General features: G+C 37.3%; 1 protein-coding gene and 1 long non-coding RNA gene across 2 annotated transcripts; one reads left to right on the plus strand and one right to left on the minus strand.

Annotated features, from left to right (window-relative positions):
* The first annotated feature begins 847 nt into the window (after nucleotides 1–847).
* Nucleotides 848–10,719, plus strand: LOC127625675 (uncharacterized). The gene is made up of 3 exons (XR_007968337.1): nucleotides 848–1,003; nucleotides 9,102–9,197; nucleotides 9,501–10,719. It is a non-coding gene; the product is annotated as an uncharacterized LOC127625675 (long non-coding RNA).
* Nucleotides 10,720–10,752: 33 nt separating this feature from the next.
* LOC127623868 (N6-adenosine-methyltransferase subunit METTL3) lies at nucleotides 10,753–19,143 on the minus strand. Its single transcript, XM_052098480.1, has 11 exons — nucleotides 18,929–19,143; nucleotides 17,839–18,026; nucleotides 17,264–17,719; nucleotides 16,997–17,172; nucleotides 14,082–14,295; nucleotides 12,828–13,015; nucleotides 12,431–12,469; nucleotides 12,231–12,339; nucleotides 11,656–11,721; nucleotides 11,388–11,500; nucleotides 10,753–11,239 (listed from the first exon to the last, which is right to left on the minus strand). The coding sequence occupies exons 1-11, from the start codon at nucleotides 19,029–19,031 to the stop codon at nucleotides 11,128–11,130; spliced, it is 1,764 nt and encodes a 587-aa protein (XP_051954440.1). The 5' UTR covers nucleotides 19,032–19,143; the 3' UTR covers nucleotides 10,753–11,127.
* Nucleotides 19,144–20,288: the final 1,145 nt, after the last annotated feature.

Consider the following 20,288-nt stretch of genomic DNA (forward strand, 5'->3'; position numbering starts at 1 on the left):
CAGATAAAAATAAAAATAAAAATAAAGCCAGTAAATCAAAGTCATATAAATCCAAAGTATCACACCCTCAGAATGACCAGAGGGCTTTTTTTTTTTTTTTTTTGCATTAAGATTTAAAGTGCAATATGGCAAGGTGGAGGTGAACGTTCTCCCGATGGCTTGTATTTGCATGCATGCCAAAGTGTAGCAGAGCAGATAACTGTGTGAAGTGTCATTACAGCACACAGAGGACTTCCAAAAGATCTATAATCCCATCTGTTGCTGTCCCTCTCACTCGGGCATGTCCATTCATTCCTTTATGTGCCCACTAATTAAATTAATCATGCTCTCCTCTGTTGTCTTGTATTACTACTAGAAAATGAACTATTAACCAACTGCAAAAAACACCAAAAACGGTACAATTTAAATCTTCTCTCAAGTCCCAGTTACACTCAAAACATATTTAAGCCTATTATTTATTTTTAAAATGTACACATTTGTATTTCATAACAAAACTCCATCAAACTGATCAGCGTCATTAAAAAAATACATTAATAAAACTATTATTTTTATTTTTATATAGATTACCCAATTAAATTAGACAGAATTTTGTTTTTAAATCTAATTTCTACATTTGTTTTGTTATTTATTTATTTAGTTTAAAATAAATTCAAGGTCAAACATTAGATAAATAATAGTTTAATAAATTGGTCGTGTAGAGAGATATGATTTTTCCCGTACTATTTACTGGAAACCTGACAGAACTCTGTCAATCTGAGTGAAAGGGGAGGGGTAGAAACAGGAGGGCGTGCTGCTCAGATAAGCTATTTAAAGCTGAACGTCCCTTGCGCGTTTAGACCTGAAGCTTTCCATGTTGTCATAGCTGAACAGGATCCATCGCCAGTGATCACTGCAATCAGTGAGTTGAAGAACATTTGAACGATCGCAAGTCGCTTGGAAATTTGAAGAAGAATTATTTGCACTACAGTGCCAAAGTAGTACGTGCGTTTCAGCAGAACAACTGGTGAGTCAATGACAATTTGATTATGTATTGCTTTTATTTGTATTATTATCATCATCACTGTTATTGTTATTATTTATAAAATTGTCCTTTGCATGAGCATGTACACATTTCAATAACATTTAGATTATAGTAGCCTACATTTTCTGTCATAAAAAAGTTATTAAACACTCTGGTGGAGGTGTGTCAAAGTGTGGGAGTGTCTCAAAACAGGTATTCATGTCCTACTTTGTCTCAGATACACTGTAAATAATTGCACGATTGATTGACTGTGGGAATCTGACAGCATATCTTGAAGGTTAACATTTAACCCGTACATCTATCCACTTAGTACTGACCAAATAACTAATAAATTGCATTATATATATATATATATATATATATATATATATATATATATATATATATATATATATATATATATATATATATATATTCATTCGTCGCCTGTGAAGGTGTTGTTTATTAATATTAGCTTCTTAAGAAGCTCGCATTTCCAGTGAGAGATTTTCTTTTCTTAGGAGCTCTCGCTGATCTCTTGCGCCGAGATTTTATGTAACGTACTTTTCCACAAATGATGCCGTCTAGACCACGAATAGGCTTAAATGTCTGCACGGGGATTCAAAAGAGACTTCGTAAACATGCTTTTATTATCAATCATTTATATTCATTCGCTTGTACACACACTGACCCCCTGTTGCCTCTCTGGACCACCGGGTCCCAGAACGTCACGTACTGCACATAGACGGCGCGAGGCTCGATGAGCGCGTGCGTGTGTGCGAGCTCTAAACAGTGCCTGATGATGGAGAGGCAAAAGGGGATGGGCGAGGCGAGTAAGATGATAAAAATAAGTAAACAAGATCATTAAACGTTATTATTTGAAGTGCATTGTTTATAACTAAACCTTTCTTAGTATCTCCCAATTTATGCAATTCCTGGCAAGAAACGAATTGGCTAATTGAAGGCATGCTGCTAAAAAGTCCCAAAAGTCTATACACCAGATCTACTGGGTAAATGGCCAACAAACATTGTCCTGCATACCTATGCAATTGTATTTCTACAATTTATTACAATTGAAAAACAACTTTATAATGTGATTTTGCAGGGAACAGGGAATTACTGGAATTTTGGAGTGTTGCAGAATCTAAATTTTTAAATGTATATACATTTTTAACCCGCAACGTTCGTTAATTGTCACCATTGTTGAGATTTGTATGCTAAGAGTTGATATCTGTACGTGCCTGGTTCATGGTTCCTAACGACAATTTTAGAGCACGTTGATTCCCACCAAATTTTCTTGAGCAATTTAGAAGTAATCCCATTGTTGCATGCATTCCTCCCTCATTATTTAGAGTACTTATGTTGCTTTTCTTGTAACTGCACCGTAAAAAAAATATTTCACATTGTGATTAACACTGGAGTCAATCACTAAATAAAAATGATTTTTTACACGTATCTCTATGCAGTATAATGTGTTCTTAAACACAGTTGCATCAGCTGAGAGAAAATGAGAAAAGATTAAGTTCGAAAGGGAACACTAAACACCATAATGGCGATTTCAAATGGAACACTATTATCCTACAATGCAATATGATATTATAATTAATTTTCTTACAGTAATTTGTTGTTTTATGGAAGAAAATGACCTAGCCTGCATTCATTTTACAATAAAATTCAGAATACAGTATTTTATTGTAAGAAATTACTGGTAAATCTTGTATAATCATGGTAACATTTTTTGTATTTATTATTATTATAAGTAGTATTAAAGAAAATACTAAGAGTGGAGACAGAAAACAGATTTGGAAAAAGGGAGGGACAAAGGCAGATTTGAAACCGGAGCCCACATGGTAAGGCATATTTGCACAGGCGTTACACCCACATCCAAGTAGTTATAGCTGCAGGCTGGAGACCTCCAAATGGGGTGGGGTTACTCCAAAAGGGGGTTGCACCAACTCCAAATGGGGGCGTCACTTCCACTCACAGATAAGGTTAGGGAAAGTGTTAGGTCAGGGGGTCGCTATATCTTCAATGGCGATTTGGAGCGACTGCAATGCCTGCAGCTATACCATATCCCCACATCACTGCAACGACACTTATAATGCAGTTTGTCATTAATTTCTATTTTTCCACTAGTCTATTCGGGTGCAAATAGCCTGGCTGTGTGGCAGGTGGTATTTACACCTGGGGCAAATAGTCACTCCATTTAAGAAGTTTCTGGACATTCTAAACAGCATTCTCTAAAATTCCGAGCATGCTCTGTGATTCCAAGTAAAATTCTCATACTGTAAATCAATGAGAGAAGGTAAAGAATTTTAACGCCTTTGTCTTTAACACCTTCTGAGGGTGTGTAATTGAACGTGTGCATAGGCGGCGTCTTATTCTCAGAAAAGAGGCTGGGATATAGGAGGAGGAAGGTGGATTAAAGCATTGTAAACAAATTTTATATTACTTAACAATGTCAAAGCAAAGAGTTCACTTGACCAATAACAGACAGAACACTGACACAAAAGCCACATTGCTCACACTGTTAATCACAGAGAGATATGGAATGATTTTCCGGACATTATTCAAAAGGAATTGCAAATTGTATTTGCAATTGCGTTTTCAATTTGTGGACGCATAAAATGTGACATAATCCAAACGCAATTGCAAATCGCGCATTACCGTTTGCATTTTCGTTTAAGCGAACGCACAGTGACTGCCAGATTTCAAATGGAAAAGCAAAGTCCGTTTGCAACTGTGTTTCCCATATCTTACGAGTTTTGGCCCTGTCATATTTAAATAGCAATTTCAATTACCACGTCTGCTTTTTCACTTTCTCAGCGTCGCGTATGTAGCCAGCCAAAACTCAAATGGAATACTAATTCCCTTAGTATTTCCATTGATGCCTTACACGGAAACCTGTCAATCAGGGTCAAGGGTGGGATTATGCTATGGGCGTGTTTGTCTTGGGAAGAGACGTCACTCACAGTCGACGGTCAAGAGTCATTATATAAACAAGCATTAAAAGTAATGGACCAGAAATCTGTGAGATGGCATCACTGCATCATTCTAAGGAAGCATAATATCTTGAGTTTTTGACAGTTTTGTAAATTTTTCTTTTTTAAAACTAATTTTTAAGTGTGTGAACAACGTTGCACCAGAAATATTCTGTCAACTAGTACATAAACAAAAGAACTAGAGGCACAATAAGTGGAAACTATAGCCGCAAAACGTAGAACAACATTTGGTCAGACATCATTTTCAGTAAGAGGCATACATTTGTGGAATGCATCTGAAATTAAAACATTGACAGACTTCAAGGTTTTTAATACACATTTAAAGCAATGGCTGAAACTGAAACAACTTTGTGAACACTGACTGTACAGGACATTACGGAAGCGTAGCCTATTGCATTCACTTGAGAAAAAAAATCTACTCTGTTTTTCTGAATTAACGACTTAATTATCTCAGAATTACGAGATAATTTTTCATTAAAAAAAATACTGAGATCCCTCAAAATCCTGCCAGGAGCTATATTTTAGCTGGATTGCATGGAAGTAAACATGTCCCGCCTTTCAAGTTTAATCCGGTTTTATTTTACTTTGGGTCTGAGACAATTTATAGAGATATATTTTAAACTTGGCCTTCAATACAAAGACATTACTGTCTATGACATTTGTAATACTGTCATGGCTGAGACACGCTTTGATCTTCCAAAGGACACTAATTACACGAGAACTACCGGAAGTCTACTAGAATAGCCATAGTGGTCATTCTGACCGTTCATACTAGACTGTACCAAATGTCATGTCATATTTACATTCGAAACTTCTATTGAGGTTTTAGAATGAAGCTTCTAATGTCTGTCGTCATATTTTATAGCGTCATCACCCTAAAAATGTATTGAATAAAATAGAATAATATGGATCAAATGGAGCGCCAAGTGAACGCAGATAGTCCTACATAATACGATCTTTTTTTGTAATATATAATAGTGCTAGACTATACACATACATAGGCCTATATATATATTATATATTAGCTGCTAGACTGCCCCGGAAGGTGCGTGCCTCGCTTTGTGTACAGCAAGTTTTTTCCACCACAGTGAAAATGTTTTCGAAAGTCTAAACACCAACAAACATGGATTGAGGCGGAATATTTCGTTAGATAAAAACATGTTGTGAATTTTGGAAATTATTACATCTATCCTTTTTCAAAACATGTTGACTTTTGGACTTTACAACGCTCTGGAGTTATTGGAAATTGGAAACAATCCTATGCAGCCACCACTGGAATCAAAATCCATGAATAAATGAATCTGTTATATTAATAAAATGAATGTGAAAATGTATTAGTTCATCGACAACCACAGAACTTGCTATTGTAGCTAATTACAGATACAAATTTGATTTAGTAAACCAAAGCTGAATTAAACCAAGCTATGCTTAAACGTTTGACTCTTTAAATAAGAACTGTGGTGGGAAAGGGAAGAGGCTTTGTGGGAACAGAGTGTTGTATGAAAATGAATGACCATATTTCTGTGCAGAAATTGCTGAGTGCGGACTGGCTGTTTTGCCAGTTCACTCCATTAGCTGTGACTGTCAGATCCAGGGGGGATTATGACTAGCAAGGGCCCCGGGGCCCCCCGGTCCAATTATCTTTTAGATTGAATTGTATTTTAAAGCTGAGATCCATGCAATCCATTTTTGTTCATTTATCTAAGTCTCTTTTAATACCCGTTCTGTTATTTACAGTCAGATTAATTCAAGCACACAGCACAGATGTGGTAAAAAACGCTCAACTGTTCGCTGAACAGCCACTGTTCTTAAAGAGACAGCGCTATTTTAACATTTGTTATACATATCAATGTAAACGCAATGTAAATACATTTTATTACTTAAATTATGAATGAAAAAAAAAACAAGCATCTCACAAAATGTGTAAACATGCATATATTTAAAGGGGCAAGAATATATTATGAAATATTTTAAATTCATCAAACACCTAAAATATCGAAGAATTTTAAAAACAGGCTCTTGCAGCATCTACACATGGGTTTGGTGAAACTCTGCAAAGAGTTCAGGCAGTTCTGGCTCGCGCTTGTAACTCATCAGCGTGATCAGAAGTGATCATCCCTATACCCTATTTAAAACACTTTAAGACAAAGTTTTGTCAAACCAACATTATATTTAGTCTCGACAAACTTTACGTATCTAGTAAAATCTGTACTTTTGTACCACACAAAATTAAAAATCAAAACCATATTTTTCATATGACCCCAAGGGCCAAGTTATTTTTTGTAATGTAGGGCAAACATGCAGTTAGAGCAATGAATAGTATATATTTGTGTATCTTAAGAGGACATCCTGTGCTGTGCTTTTCAGAGATGCCAAATGTTTCGGAGTTTGGCCATGACAACTTCCTCGCCTTGCTCTATAGAAATGCATGCTATTACAATTCAGCACCTCAAATGCAATATGATTTTTTTTAATCAATTATCATGTTTTTATACACCAAACACTATATTGATGTTTGAAATAAAAAAAAAAAAAAAGATAAAATCTTTTTTTAATAGTAAGATCACATATTAAAAACAAACAGTGATATATGTATAAAAACAGCAAGATCTATATAATGACAGAGCAAGTTGCATATGTAAAATAAATCACACTTCAAATATATCTTTAAAAACTATATGTCAGTATTTTAAAAGCTTTTTTTATTGTGGTGGACATGAATGGAGTGGAATAATGATTGAGAGATGCACCTCAAACGTCTGTTGATCATATTTGATACACACATATTTAACATGATTTAAGTGAGCACATGTTGCTTCAATTCAGTATATACTCATTTTGAAATATCAGTAAAAATATAATCAATATTGTTCATTTTACTTGATCAAAATCAGCAAAGATTTCACATCAAAAAGACGAGCGTATCACAATGTGAATATATTACTAGGTCTTTTACTTCCAGAAGAGCATGGAAACTTTTACGAGGAGGCAGAAGACATCTAGTGCATTGCATTCAACTGGTGGTTCAGCTAAATAAGGAATCATATTGAAGATGTAGAGGATCTAGAAATGAATGTATCAAATATGATACAAGTGGCGTTATAGGGTTAAATTAGATACAGGAAGGAAAAAGGGTTCTATAAGAGGACTGAGGGCCCTCTCACAGGGGCCTAGTGAGGGGGTCTTATATAAGCTGTGGGGCACACATATTCAAGCTTATATTAAATATTTGTTTTCAAATTAGTTGGGCCCCCCCGAGCACCTGGTAGTCAAGAGCCGCTGGGCACTGGCCCCATTGGCCCAGTCCATAATTCACCAATGGTCAGATCCCAATCAGCATTCCCATTTCATTCACAATTCTATTCTACATTAACTTGCAGAAACTTGCTCCACATTAAACTTTCACAGCCACTGAAGTTCCTTTTTATGGGCTCTGGGGCAGATCGGATTCATAGAGCATTTCAGAACAGTTTAAAGTCAACTCGTATTGAAAATTAACCATTAACACTTTAGGCCAGAAAAATAGCTGATAAGAGAGGCCTCCATTAAAGACACTCTGCCATAGAAAGTTCATAGATCTGGTTGATGCCGCTGCAGCTCTCGTATTTGTCAGTACAACAACAGCAGAGCGTGTAACATTTTGAACACAAGTTTATTAACTGATCATACCATGATTATTAATACACTTAGCAGCTGTCAAAGTGGTTTTACACTGCCATATGGCCTATATCGCTAACATGACAAAATTGACTATTTCTATCGTGGAGAACTTGACCTGCCATGTAACAGTCATGGATTTACTATATCGGATGTCTCTGTATAGTCTACCATTGACGTCGCTGTATATGGGATTAGACAGTAGAGGGGAGCAGAGGTCTCCTGCTGCTCTAGAGTTTACTGAACGAGCTGTTCATACACTGTTAGCCGTAATGAGATAAAGATTAGTCTGTATATCAAAGTCATGCTCACAAGTTAATTTTAGAAAACTAATAATCAGAACAAAAAGCAAGAGTTTTATTCTGTTGACTAGCTCCTGATGAGTATGAGTAACAAACTAGTTAGTTTAGAAATACACAATTTAATCTGTCTCGTTTCTGCTCCATTAGCACCACTGAACTGAATTGCAAAAACAAATGATTGTTTTAAATTCAGCTTTCTGAATAAGCCTTCTGTTGATTGGACAAACAGATTGTCACGCCCCCAACTCACGCAATTGGTCAACGTTATTGTGTCTGTATGGACAGGTGGCTCAAATCTAACAGAGAAGAACATTAACCTACAAATAGCTTACTTATAGTTGCCTCTGCATATTAAAGGGATGGTTTACACAAAAATGCTAATTCTCTTTTCATTTATTCACTCTCATGCCAATCCAGATGTGAATGATTTCTTTCTTCTCCAGAACACAAATGAAGATTTTTTTTAGAAGAGTATTTCAGCTCTGTTGGTCCTCACAATGCAAGTGAATAGTGTCCAGAACTTTGAAGCCCCAAAAAGCACATAAAGGCAGTAAAAAAGTAATCAATAAGACTCCAGTGGTTTAATCCATGTCTTCAGAAATGATAGGATAGGTGTGGGTGAGAAACAGATCTGCAAGTCCTTTTGTACAAAAATTCTCCTCCCTGCCCAGTAGATGACAATATGCACAACAACTTCAAATGGCCAAAAACAAAAGAAGAATGTTAAAGTAAAAGTGGAGATTTCAGAATTAAAAAAGGACTTAAATATTGATCAGTTTCTCACAAACACTTATCATATAACTTCTGAAGACATGGATTTAACCACTGGAGTCTTATGGATTACTTTTAAGCCGCCATTATGTGCTTTTTGGAGCTTCAAAGTTCTGATCACCATTCACTTGCATTCTATGGACCTACAGAGCTGAGATATTCTTCTAAAAATCTCAATTTGTGTTCAGCATAATAAAGTCATACACATCTGGGATGGCATGAGGTTGAGTAAATGAGAGAATGTTAATTTTTTCTGTGAACTATTCCTGTAAGCTGGGATAAGAGAATGTAAACGCATAAAAAGTTACACACTTCAGCTTTACAAGTGGCCGTGTGACGAGTCTGACAGGTGTTTTTCTTGTACTGTAGCGCCCCCTGCTGAAATGGGTGTGAAGATGCTGCTGTGCTTCCCTTTCTACAGACGCTGCAAGGAGAGGTGCAAAAGACAGTGCCCTCCAGAGACTGGTAAGACACTTTATGTTCTGCTGTAAATATAAAACTTTATAAAAGGAGGTTATTCAGGCCAAAAATAAATAATTAATAATTATTCAAGAATATTAATGTTTAATTATTATACATGCCTTTTTATGGCAATATTAATTGAGAAACTACTGCAAATAGTTAGTGTTTAATACTGAAAAAAATGAACTATTTAGTATACACCTTCCCTCTTACATTCATACATTATTTGCTTTTGTGACGTTTTAATCATTATGATTAAATACATCTTATTTTTTTTTTTTCTATCCTGCTTTTTTATTTCTCTAGCAGTAGCAAGTGAAGAGTTGAAACCTCGGCTGTCCTCCACTGCGTCCTGGGGCAGTGAAGGGGACAGTGGCAGTAGTACGAGATGCCCACAGGCCTATTTTTCCCACAAGGCTCGGCTTTCCCTCCGACACCAGATGGACAGCAACATCAACGCAGTGGATGCCACATACTAACTCTGTCCCGCAAGCAGTCTCTTGAGAATCCTTGAAAGTGAACTTTAGCCTTTCAGCCCCAAACCAGTTTACATCCCTTGGTTGGGCGCCTTAGAGGGCAGCTGGAGGATGAGGCGTTGGGAAGATGGAAGGAGCAGCATGAAAAAGAACTATTCAAATTTGTGCACTAAATTTCACCTCGACGGGCACCCGTGAGTGACTTTGCAATGTCAATATAAGTGCATACATTTCTCTAACACGGTACAGGTGAGTGTCATTTGGTGAAAGGGGAAATGATGAAACCCTCTAGTGAGACATTTACATGATCACAAAGTGCTTTTTTTGTAGCCTGTAGTATTTGTCCTCTGCAGTCTGTTTTTTACATGTATCTGTAGCATCTGTGATTCTGATTTTAACTGATCTGGATGCTTCTGGTTAGTGTAATCTGAGCAATGCAATTAAGTATTTTGAGCTAGAGAACAAATAGTTCAAAAGTTCACACTACATATGCCTCACTAGACATACATTTAGTGGATACTATGAAAGCAACTGAATATGTTGACGTAAACAGAAAGGAGAATTTTAAAACTGTTTTTTCTTTCTTTGTAAGTGCCAATTCTTCCCCTACAAGCTGTAAAAGGTACATTAACAAGCATTTAGTGCACAGCTAGAACATAATTTCAAGTTCAGTTTGATTATATATGATTTCAGTGCCTTCTGAAACACATTATGTCCCAGAAAGGTTTATGAAGCAATTCTAAAAAGATTGTAGTTTCATGTGAATGATGTACGATTTTATGATCTCACCATTTAATGTACTGAATGTATTAAACAAGAAAGAAAGAAAATGGCGATGTTCATCATGATCCACTCTATGTTTCTGTTGCAACAAATGTCTGTAAAAACAGGGTTCACATGTGCTAACAATGTTTGTGCATCTGGCCATCTTGACTTTGTCTTTGTGCATGTATACAGGAACAACATTTGAGGTTTCTAAAAGTTATATACGTTTCTTTTTACACCTAAACTTCAAAAAGAACAGATACTTCACAAAACACTGTTACACGGTCACAATTCATTATTACTGTTATGAAAGAAAGTTTTTGTAAGTTTTGTATGAGAGAGTGTAAATCTAATTTTATAAAATAAAAATAATCCTAAACTAAATGATATGAAAAACAGCAACATATGCAATTTTGTTTTTGTTGTCAAATATATGAAAAAAAAAAATAAATAATAATATGTTTTTGCAAAAAGTGTCTTCATTTTTGTCTACTATTCTCACATAAATGTTGTCTCTTTGAAAATCACTTGTGACCTAACAGCCAAATGAATCTGTCAAAACACAACTAAAAAACACGGTTCAGTGTTTTTATTTTAAAAATTGGTACAAAAGGCTTAATATTGATACTGGTGGTCCTGTCTGAAATAATGTTTCAGTGTTGAGACCTGTGTCTATCTCACTATTCCAGTCCTCACATGTTTTTCGGTTTAGAGATGACACCGTCTGGGTAGCGCTTCTTAAAACGTGCAACTACTTCAGGGTCTAAAAGGTGAATACCGTCCAGCTGATTACCAAGAGTTATCCTGCAAATCAAAAAGGTAGCGAGTGAGATAATAAGTGAGTGAAAAAGGAAGGCAAAAAGTGTATCTGACTGAAAATGTTTACTTCGTTTTGAAAGAGATTTGGACACCAAGATAGCTCCCGATTCAAACCCCTGAAAGTCTGACTCACCAGTTAGGCTGCACATTGTGCGGTCTGCCAAACAATTCAATCTTTCGCATCCCTGGTGACAAACGTTCAATCATTCCATATATCTCATCTGGTTTATGACTGGTTGAGCGGACCTTTCGTGTAAACAGATGTAAGTGATCATATAATCAATTTGTTAAAAATGATGTTGAAATTTGAGCTACATAAACTACAGAAGTTATCAAACACAAGGAATATGTGTAGTTCAATAGTTTCTCACTGCTTTATCAATTAACTTATTATGACTTACCTCTGCCACTATGACATCACAATCAAGACCTCTGTTAAAACCTTGTGGTTTTCCTTTTACTCCCACCTAGAGAAAGCAAGGCAATATATTAGCTGATATCAATGTCAAAAATTTGATTTTCAGGGGCATTTTTACCTTTGTTGGGGCATTTATATTCATATTACAAAATAAAGTGTTTTAATCTTAATGTCAGTTGCTCCATTCAAAAAATAAAAATAAATCTTAATATTAAATAATATATATATTTGTATAACACACACACACACACACACACACACACACACACACACACACACACACACACACACACACACACACACACACAATGTCTATTCATTTTATTGAATTTATAATTTTTCCCATAAAATTAAACCAACTTATATTTATGAGTTAATATGTAACTAGGCCTAGAATAGAACAATAAGATCAAGATCACATGTTGCAAATTAAAACACACTTATCCAGGAGGTATTTTTTGCCCCCGAAATTTTGAATTTCTGGGGCATTTTTACCCTGATCCACCCTTATTTTCTGACCCTTGCTCAAAAATAATGTATTCTTACATACACACATACCAAGCAATGCTCTTTGCCATGATTCAGCCAGTGTCCAGTCCTTCCAGTGCGAATGATTCTCTGAAGCTGGTTAGTCTTTACCCAGATAATCTCATCTACACGCTCATAGCTGATTGTGTGAAAAAAGAAAGAAAATTAAATTAATAGTAGTTTAAGATTCATTTCACTTTGCATTGTCTTCTGCATCTAAAGACACTTACCCCCATAAGTTGAGACACTCTCGGCCCAGCTCCATAGCTCTGTAATGACAAGATATTTTTTGTTGACTTGCATTTGGATTGTTGTAAAGCTAACATTACATCCATCTCCTTTCAGCTTTTACAGACCATGTATTCATAGAAAACTATTCTTATGGCATGCATATGACAATAGTGCTACTGTACATAAAATTCAGACACATGTCAAGACAAATGTGTAGAGCTAGATGAACAACTCTGTTATAATAAAAACACAATCGGCAATGACCACAAGTGATTTTTAGAAAATAAGTCATTTACATTCCACTGTGGAGTACAAGTGATGCCAAAATGATCTAATTACTACAATGAGACTCTCTGACGATAAGCTTTGTGTGCCATGATCCCCTCGAGCCCCTACCTTCCTGTCACCCAGAGGAAGAGGAAACCGTCATCCTGAAGTATAGGAATGTTGAGTTTCCTCATCTCGTCGTCTGTGAGCGTTCCATAGGGAAGCTCCATGTGGATGTCCCACGGTGGGTCGGCCATCACCACCGCAAACTTCCCCAGGATGGACACATCCAGATAACGGATATCACAGCAAATCCACTGAGATGGGGGTAAAAAGGTTAGAGTGGAAATCTGTAATGTGTCTTGAAGTAAAAATGCCAATTTAGAATCAGTAATTATTACATTTATATTACTAAATGTTGATCTAAAGTGACTTTCTAATGAGAAAAAAAAACAAGCAATTTATCATATAAGAGCCAACAATATTAGCAGAGCTACAATACCAAATTTCAATAGCAGTATGCACAATCTTATGAAAAGAGGTCAGGTGATAGTGGGTTTTGCCGAAGCTTTGTGTGCCATGATCCCCTCGAGCCCCTAAGGTGGTGGAAAAGGCTGATAACCGATTTATTGGCTGACTGTTTAAAAAAATTGTTTTAAAGAACGATAAAACATTTCTAAGTCTTTCCTTACTATGTAGGGCACAGACATTGAGGCTACAAGATTCTTAAATTAATAAAATCCCATAAGCAGTTTACTGTGCAACCAAAATCCCAATAATAACCATAAAAATTAAGATTTAGTGCATAAGGGAGGCCTAGGTAGCTCAGAGAGTAAAGCCCCTGACAACCACCCCTGGCAAGTTCAAATCCAGGGCGTGCTCAGTGACTCCATCCAGGTCTCCTAAGCAACCAAATTGGCCCGGTTGCTAGGGAGGGCAGAGTCACATGGGGTAACCTCCTCGTGGTCACCATAATGTAGTTCGATCTCGGTAGGGCGTGTGGTGAGTTGCGAGTGGATGCTGGGGAGAATAGCGTGAAGCCTCCACACGCGCTACGTCCTCGCGGTAATGCGCTCAACAAGCCACGTGATAAGATGCGCGGATTGACTGTTTCAGACACTGAGGCAACTGAAGTTCATCCTCCGCAACCCGGATTGAGACAAGTCAATACGCCACCACGAGGACTTCGAGTAAATTCCAAAATACACCGGGGACTGTGCTTTGTTGGGCCTTGCTCAAGGGTCCAACAGTGGCATCTTGGTGGTGCTGGGACTTGAACCCCAGACCTTCTGGTCAGTAACCCAGATCCTTAACCGCTGAACCACTTTCATATTATTATAAGGCATTATCAGGGGATGTGGAGCAGGTAACTGCTTCCGATACCTGTGAAGGAAACAGCTTGCCCTCGTTGTTGTCTCCCACGGTGGAGTGCAGTCCAAGCTCAGTGGCGCCTGCATGTGGCCCCAAGGTTTCACCCTCTGCTTCAGGAGGGCTGTCAATCTCATAGTGGACATATTTACAAGTGTCCATATGGAAACAGGTGTTCAGAAAGGAGCAGTCGCCCAGGCTCTCGTCTGTGTGTTTGTTGATGATACGCCTTGAAAAATCACATAATAATAGCATGTGACCAACCAACAGTTAAACATTTATCAACAAATGAGCAATCAAAATGTAGATTATAAATTGACTTCTACAAGACTATGAGCAAATAGGAAAGCATAAATGTCATTTTTTCAGATTTGTAAAGTAAATAACCATTGCCTTTTATTTCACAACCCCTACCATGATCTAACATATTATTCATAACAATGTGAACATTGCTCATTGCAGGCGATTTGCCAACAATGAGTGCACTTACATGCACACCAATTCGCTGATAAATACCATTAATCAGCTTATTCAAAACAAGACAACAACACAAGAAAACTGTTAAATGAGTCTTGAAATCATTGGATTATTCTCTGCTTTTGACATCAAAACATAAACAGCAGTAGAGGTGTATCAACTCAAAACCAGGTAATGGGCAAAAAACTGCCTGTGTGGATCAGTTTTATTTTAAACCGTTTATGACCTTACCCTGATAAAAGAAAACCATTTAAGGCATTTACATGATCACACACAGAGTTGGCTTATTAGGCATAATCTCTGTTAAATTTGTGCATGGAAACATGCTCAGTTTATGAGCTTGTTTACATGGACTCTAAAAAGCCATTTATTGCGTGAAAACTGCTTAAAGCTGGAAAGCAGTGTTTGTGGTTATGCACTGTTTACTCCAGTATAGATGAGGCTCAGTCAGTAAGCAGCAGCTTTCTCATAGCAATGCAATTTCTCCACAACGCTTGTGTAAATAAACATGGGATCTGAGGAAGACTTCACTATTTTATTCTCCGCTGCTACGCTTTATTTCCAGATATTCCAGAGTTGTTGCTGTGTTTGTTTCTTTAACTTTCCATCGCAATCAGCAGAGGAATTGTGCTGCAATAGTGGGCTTTCCCTATTATGTGAAACTCCAGGATTCCCTGTTCTTGAGTGCGTATATGCGGATGTATATAAAATGGGTATAGTGTAAATAGTTTATGTGCTTCTCCCTTTTCCCACTGTACTCCCAGAACTATTGAATTCTTTCCATTGCACGTGTTGACATGTTAATTTGATGTATGCTCCAACCTATGACGTTAGTTATTCGGTCTATTCCAGGCACATGAACAACGCTAATGTGTATACATGACCACATAAGCTGTGTTCTCTGGGAGAAACCTAGGTGTGTTACACCGTTTTCTCATAATCCCTTAAACAGTGGAAGGAAAATGGTGTTTACATGAAATAAAATGTTTTCTTAAGTGCATGCAAACATGGTGTGTGAGAATTCTCGTTGAAGGCGGTGAATTTGTTACAAAAGTAATGCTTTGACAGCTATAGTTGTGGTGCTTTAAAAGGAAAAGTTCAACCAAAAATTTAAATTCTCTCATCATTTAATCACCCTCATGCCATCCCAGATGTGCATGACTTTCTTTCTTCTACTGAACACATTTTTAGAAGAATATCTCAGCTCTGTAAGTCCATACAATGCAAGTAAATGGGGACCAACATTTGAACCTCCAAAAAACACAAAGGCAGCATTAATGTCCATACGACAGTGGTTAAATTTAAACTGTGTTTTAATCCATATCTTCAGTGATAAGATAGGTGTGGGTGAGAAACAGATCGATATATATATATATATATATATATATATATATATATATATAAAGTCCTTTTTACTATCAATCTCTGCTTTCACTTTTACATTATTCTTCTTTTGTTTTTGACTATTTGCATTCTTCATGTATATCACCACCTACTGGCCAGGGAGGAAAATTTATAGTACAAAAGGACATAAATATTGATCTGTTTTTCACACACACCTAACATATCACTTCTGAAGATATAGATTTAACCACTGGATTCTTATGGATTACTTTTATGCTGCCTTTATGTGCTTTTTGGAGCTTCAAAATACTGATCACCATTCACTTACATTGTTTGGACTTAGAGAGCTGAAATATTCTTCTAAAAACCTTTGTTTGTGTTCAGCAGAAGAAAAAAGTCAAACACATCTGTGATGGCATGAGGTTGAGTAAATGATGAGAGAACTTACATTTTTGGGTGAACTATCCCTTTAAACGGGATACATTTAGAGACACAACTTCACAGTTACTGTTATCATTCTGAAACCTTCTCCAAGAAGTAGCGTCTCTAAATGTATCCCCTTTAAAGTAGTGATAAATCGCTAAATGTGATTAATCAGACCTTTTTTGGCCATTTTGCGATTATCAGCATCGGCATAGCCGTTTTTAAGTTGTATTATGTTTATCGACATGTATTGCTCTCTAGATATCAGTATAGATATCGGTCATTGAAAAAAAAAACATATTGATCGACCACTACTTTAAAGCATAAAAATATAAAAGCTACAAACTTGATAATCTACATAAATTCACTAGATAACCTTATTCACGTTAATGCCATCTTTGATTTTTAACAAAGATGACAGCAAGGCTGTGTGGGACAGACTTACAGTCTCTTCAATGGCACAAACGGTATAAAGCTCTTAGATAACATCTGATTTCCCACAGCTAATGTTGTCTGGAGTTCTTTGTATAATGAATGTTCTTGGACAGATATTATATCAATATTTTGTCCACGGAACAATCCAAAATACTTTAAACTGTAGTACAGTCCATTGAAGATATGTCAATCCCTCACAGCCTTGTTGTCATTCCCATTAAAAATCAAAGATGGCATGAATAAGGTCTCACCTGAAGTGCAGCTTGGTGCAGGGCTGAGGTGTGTCTCCAGATTGCACACACTCCTCTTTGGTCCCATAATCACAGAACTCCTGCACTTGAGCTCTGCCTCTTGAGCGGAACTTCTCCACAATCGACTGCTCCTTTGCTGAACTAGTGTTCAAGAGCTCTAGGATCTCTTGACTCACCTAACACAAGCACACACACTTATAAATACACATCTACACACAAAACTTTTTTTGGACAAGGCTCTGGTGACTTGCTATTTAATTACTGTACCTTTTTGCTCTGCTGTTCCTTGGTTGACTGCTGGCTCAATAGACTCTCAATCTCCATGTCCAGGTGAGATGCTTGGACCTTATTGCTCCGCCCCTTTTTCTCAGTCCCACCACCTCCACCCCCAGATGATCCAGTAAGCTGCAAATTGGACAGAGGTGCCAGAGAGGCAGAGGATTTCTTGGGAGGAGAAGATGGTGCTTGAAGCAAAGGGGAGGAGCCTGGAGCTCTTTTCTGGTGTATGATGTCATCTCCTTTTCTTTTGATGGCAGTTCTCTGTGGCTGGGCTGCATTCCCTATCATAGGCCATAGCTTGGTGTGATCGACAGAAGTGACGAGGGTGGAGGAGGAGGATGATGAAGAGGCAGTGAGAGAAGGTTGCCGAACTTCAATAAGTTCTTGAGCAGAAAATTTGAGTAGGAGACTTTGGATGCAGGTGTGGGTAACTGGAGACTCAGGCTGAATCCAAGTAAATGAGCGAGAGAGAAAATAAGGGTGAGGGAGAAAGATTCACACAGAAATTAGTTTCTGGGATGTTTGTAAAAAAACACATACACAAGCATGCTCACAGCTCTTACCGTGTTTAGTTGGTTGGTGATCGCAAGGGAATCGATTGGCAGAGAAAGACTCAGTTCGGACAGGTATGCCAGCAGCCTCCTCTCCAGTTCTGGGTCTGGGGGCTGCTCAACTTCCATTTGCGGCAGATTCTGGAGGGTCGGTCCAGGGCTGTCACTCCTTGCAGACACTCCCTCACCACTTCCAATCTCTTTTAGAAACATGAACTCATTGTTGGAAAATGCCCATGCGGTAGGTGGCACTATAGACTTGTAATTAATTCACTGATATGACAAATATAATGGTTGGAACTTGGTTCCACCTCCCTTTGGTATACAGAACATTCAAACTCAATTACACCAGTACAACCATTTACAGCCACATTTTTGATGGAACAGTGTAAATCAAGCTGATGGAATAAGCAACTTGTTTAAAGGAATAGTTCACCCAAACAACTCAAATTCTCTCATTATTTCCTCACCCTCATGTAATCCCAGATGTGAATGACTTTCAATGCAAGGGTGCCAAAACTGTAAAGCTAAAAAAAAAAAAGCACATAAAGGCAGCATAAAAGTAAACCATTAGACTACAGTGGTTAAATCCATGTCTTCAGAAGCAATCTTACAGGTGCGGGTGAGAATAAAATCTATATTTAAGTCCTTTTTTACTATAAAACTCTCCTGCACAAAAGGATGTGAAAGTGGATATTTACTAAATATTTATCTGTTTCTCACCCACACCACTAACTTCTGAAGTCATGGATTAAACCACTGGAGTTTTATTAATGACTTTTATGCTGCCTTTATGTGCTTTTTGGAGCTTTAAAGTTCTGGCCACCATTCACTTGCATTGTATAGACCGACAGAGCTGAAATATTCTTTTAAAGATCTTAATTTGTGTTCTGCAGAAGAAGAAAAGTTATACACATCTATGATGGTATGAGGTGAGCATTTTTACATTTGGTTGAACTATACCGTTTAAATGGTTTGCTATAGTAGTTCTCTCGTTACTTTCACAGCTAGACAGACTTTATTAGCAGGTGAATCAAATACTAGGATCGCAGTTTACAATTTTGCAGATCTGACAGCTACATAATAAAGTTACCCAACACACCAATGCCCATTTGTGTGGTGTCTTTTCTTCTCCTCTGCAGCCTCTCTCGCAGGGAGTCCAGCTGCTTTTTGTGCGCTTGGATGTGACTCCATGTGTCCGACATGCTTAATTACAACTAGAAAAACTGACCTTACGAATGAAATAAAATGTACGTGGATTTTAGTTTAGGTCGACTAAACAAACGCTGAGTGAATGAAGCGTTCATGCACACTGCAGCACCGTCAAACTAGTGGCACATCAAAATAAAAGTCCTCTTGAGCATGCTACTATACATCCTCATAGTGGCACTCAGATACTTAAAACATAATGTATTTCATAGATATATATTTATAATTTTATAATGGAAAGTATATCATGTTTCCTCTAAAAAGTGTGGTATGTTTTATGATGTCACATTGAGCTGCTTTAAAAAGCAGTTCCGGTGCGCGTGATATCTCTTCCGCCACATGAAAACAGACCTGCGCAGACAGAGCAGTGATTGTCTACCGCAGTTTCCTTCCTTCATTTGTCTTTGTAAAATAAAATGATGCTTATGAAAAATAATTACACGTGTGATCATAAATAATGCAGAACATTATATACATTCTACATGAAACTTTCAGTATCAAATATAAAACATCTATGAGTAAAGCTTAATTTGATTCCAGCTGTGTGTTTAATTTTCACTGGGCCCATACAATCTCTGATATTGCCATACAGGTGAAACTCGAAAAATTAGAATATCGTGCAAAAGTTCATTAATTTCAGTAATTCAACTTAAAAGGTGAAACTAATATATTATATAGACTCATTACAAGTAAAGTAAGATATTTCAAGCCTTTATTTGATATAATTTTGATGATTATGGCTTACAGCTTATGAAAACCCCAAATTCAGAATCTCAGAAAATTAGAATATTACATGAACTCAATAAAAAAAAAGGATTTTAAATACAGAAATGTCGGCCCTCTGAAAAGTATAATCATGCATATGTACTCAGTACTTGGTTTGGGCACCTTTTGCATTAATTACTGCCTCAATGCGGCGTGGCATGGGTGCTATCAGCCTGTGGCACTGCTGAGGTGTTATGGAAGACCAAGATGCTTCAATAGCGGCCTTCAGCTCTTCTGCATTGTTTGGTCTCATGTCTTTCATCTTTCTCTTGGCAATGCCCCATAGATTCTCTATGGGGTTCAGGTCAGGCGAGTTTGCTGGCCAATCAAGCACAGTAATACCATGGTCATTGAACCAGGTTTTGGTACTTTTGGTAGTGTGGGCAGGTGCCAAGTCCTGCTGGAAAATGAAGTCAGCATCTCCATAAAGCTTGTCTGCTGAAGGAAGCATGAAGTGCTCTAAAATGTCCCGGTAGACGGCTGCGTTG

The sequence above is a fragment of the Xyrauchen texanus genome, chromosome 1 (assembly GCF_025860055.1).
Source record: "Xyrauchen texanus isolate HMW12.3.18 chromosome 1, RBS_HiC_50CHRs, whole genome shotgun sequence".
Classification (NCBI taxonomy): domain Eukaryota; kingdom Metazoa; phylum Chordata; class Actinopteri; order Cypriniformes; family Catostomidae; genus Xyrauchen; species Xyrauchen texanus.